General features: G+C 43.0%; 1 protein-coding gene across 5 annotated transcripts in view; it reads right to left on the bottom strand.

The window, feature by feature from the left end:
• xrcc1 (X-ray repair complementing defective repair in Chinese hamster cells 1) overlaps positions 1–2,500 on the bottom strand; it is a 9,631-nt gene that overhangs the window by 4,896 nt on the left and 2,235 nt on the right. For 4 of the 5 annotated variants that reach the window (XM_053490608.1, XM_053490607.1, XM_053490610.1 and 1 more), the window contains exons 7-9: positions 2,339–2,456; positions 1,742–1,833; positions 1,419–1,563 (exon numbers count right to left, since the gene is read on the bottom strand). In XM_053490608.1, coding sequence (XP_053346583.1) covers positions 1,419–1,563; positions 1,742–1,833; positions 2,339–2,456 — 355 coding nt within the window. The remainder of the gene's footprint in view (positions 1–1,418; positions 1,564–1,741; positions 1,834–2,338; positions 2,457–2,500) is intronic. The other variant, XM_053490611.1, reaches the window with a different exon arrangement.

The following is a 2,500-nucleotide window of genomic DNA, read 5'->3' on the forward strand; positions in this document are numbered from 1 at the left end:
GAGCACAGTAATACCATAGTCAGTAAACCATTTACCAGTGGTTTTGGCACTGTGAGCAGGTGCCAGGTCGTGCTGAAAAATGAAATCTTCATCTCCATAAAGCTTTTCAGCAGATGGAAGCATGAAGTGCTCCAAAATCTCCTGATAGTTAGCTGCATTTACCCTGCCCTTGATAAAACACAGTGGACCAACACCAGCAGCTGACATGGCACCCCAGACCATCACTGACTGTGGGTACCTGACACTGGACTTCAGGCATTTTGGCATTTCCCTCTCCCCAGTCTTCCTCCAGACTCTGGCACCTTGATTTCCGACATGCAAAATTAGCTTTCATCCCAAAAAAAGTACTTTGGACCACTGAGCACCAGTCCAGTCCTGCTTCTCTGTAGCCCAGGTCAGGCGCTTCTGCCGCTGTTTCTGGTTTAAAAGTGGCTTGACCTGGGGAATGCGGCACCTGTAGCCCATTTCCTGCACAGGCCTGTACACGGTGGCTCTGGATGTTTCTACTCCAGACTCAGTCCACTGCTTCCGCAGGTCCCCCAAGGTCTGGAATCGGTCCTTCTCCACAATCTTCCTCAGGGTCCGGTCATCTCTTCTCGTTGTGCAGCGTTTTCTGCCACACTTTTTACTTCCCACAGACTTCCCACTGAGGTGCCTTGATACAGCACTCTGGGAACAGCCTATTCCTTCAGAAATTTCTTTCTGTGTCTTACCCTCTTGCTTGAGGGTGTCAATGATGGACAGCAGTCAGGTCGGCAGTCTTACCCATGATTGCGGTTTTGAGTAATGAACCAGGCTGGGAGTTTTTAAAAGCCTCAGGAATCTTTTGCAGGTGTTTAGAGTTAATTAGTTGATTCAGATGATTAGGTTAATAGCTCGTTTAGAGAACCTTTTCATGATATGCTAATTTTTTGAGATAGGAATTTTGGGTTTTCATGAGCTGTATGCCAAAATCATCAATATTAAAATAATTAAAAGGCTTGAGCTACTTCAGTTGTGTGTAATGAATCTAAAATATATGAAAGTCTAATGTTTATCAGTACATTACAGAAAATAATGAACTTTATCACAATATGCTAATTTTTTTAGAAGGACCTGTATACAGCGAAACGCGTCTCCGTGTGGACAGGCCCTAAACCATTTATTTATTTACCCGTGTTTAGTGTTTCACCTCCTCATTCTCTTTATACATCTGACTATCTGTGTGTCTCCCTGTCCACATGTCTCCCTGTCCACATGTCTCCCTGTCCACATGTCTCCCTGTCCACATGTGTCCTCTCTGCTGATCTGTTTCCACTAATATAAATAAAATTATTATATTATAATATCATTATTTTATATTTATTTTATAAACCACATTGTGTCAAATCTGTGTGTGTGTGTGTGTGTGTGTGTGTGTGTGTGTGTGAGATACAGACCTGTCTTAGTGCTGGTGGAGGTGTGTGTGTTCTCACTATCCTGTGTGTTGTGTTTGGGAGGAGGTGTGTGTCTCTTGGCGGAGGGAGGGGGGGCGTCCTGTCTCTCTTTACTGAACTCAAACTTTCTCTTCACAGGTACAGCAGCCTGAAGGAGCGACACACACACACACACACACACACACACACACATATACACACATATATACAGTGGGTATTTTATGGGACAAAAATTAAATCAGCGTGTGTCTGATTGAACATCTGAGAAAAGGAATGTGTGTGTGTGTGTGTGTGTGTGTGTGTGTAGAAGGGGTGGAGCCAGGTACCTGAGGTGAGTAGGTGGGGGCGGGGCTTACAGTAGACGGCTCTGTGTGTAGCGCCGCTGCAGCGTAACTCAGTGTAGTGTTTTTAGGAGAACCTGGATAAGATAAGATAAGATAAGATAAGATAAGATAAGATAAGATAAGATAAGATAAGACTTTATTAGTCCCACAAGTGGGAAGTTTGTTTTGTCACGGCAGCAAGTGGACAGTACAAAGTTAAAAATTAAGAAACAACAGAATAAAGTAAAATAAAATAAAAATAGGGGAAATAAAATAAAATAACAAATACTAACAGTATAAACAATCTGGACATCTGTGTAGTAAAAAAATATTTACATAAATATATATTTAGACAATAAGTAAACACAGTTGACTAAGTAATATGTTTGTACCCAATGAGTACATGTATACATACAGAGAGTGAGTGACAGGCATTTACAGTAATATTCTAAATGTTTTAAATTGCACTTTGCCCAGTTATGGTGGTTCCCCGAGACAGAAAGAAAAATTGCACGATGATGAAAACAAATCAGAGGCCACACACACACACACACACACACACACACACAGTGTACTGTTGAGGTGTAACGCCCGTCTCACCCCTCACACCTGCACCGTCTGTACTCTCTCGCTTCAGGAACAAACTCCCCGGCTGCAGACTCGACCTGGGGGACGGGGACTCGTCCTTCACACGGAACTGTCCCAGCTTAGTCAACTTCTACACACACACACACACACACACACAGAGTAATAGTAACCAGA

The sequence above is a fragment of the Clarias gariepinus genome, unplaced genomic scaffold, assembly GCF_024256425.1.
Source record: "Clarias gariepinus isolate MV-2021 ecotype Netherlands unplaced genomic scaffold, CGAR_prim_01v2 scaffold_30, whole genome shotgun sequence".
Taxonomy (NCBI): Eukaryota; Metazoa; Chordata; class Actinopteri; order Siluriformes; family Clariidae; genus Clarias; species Clarias gariepinus.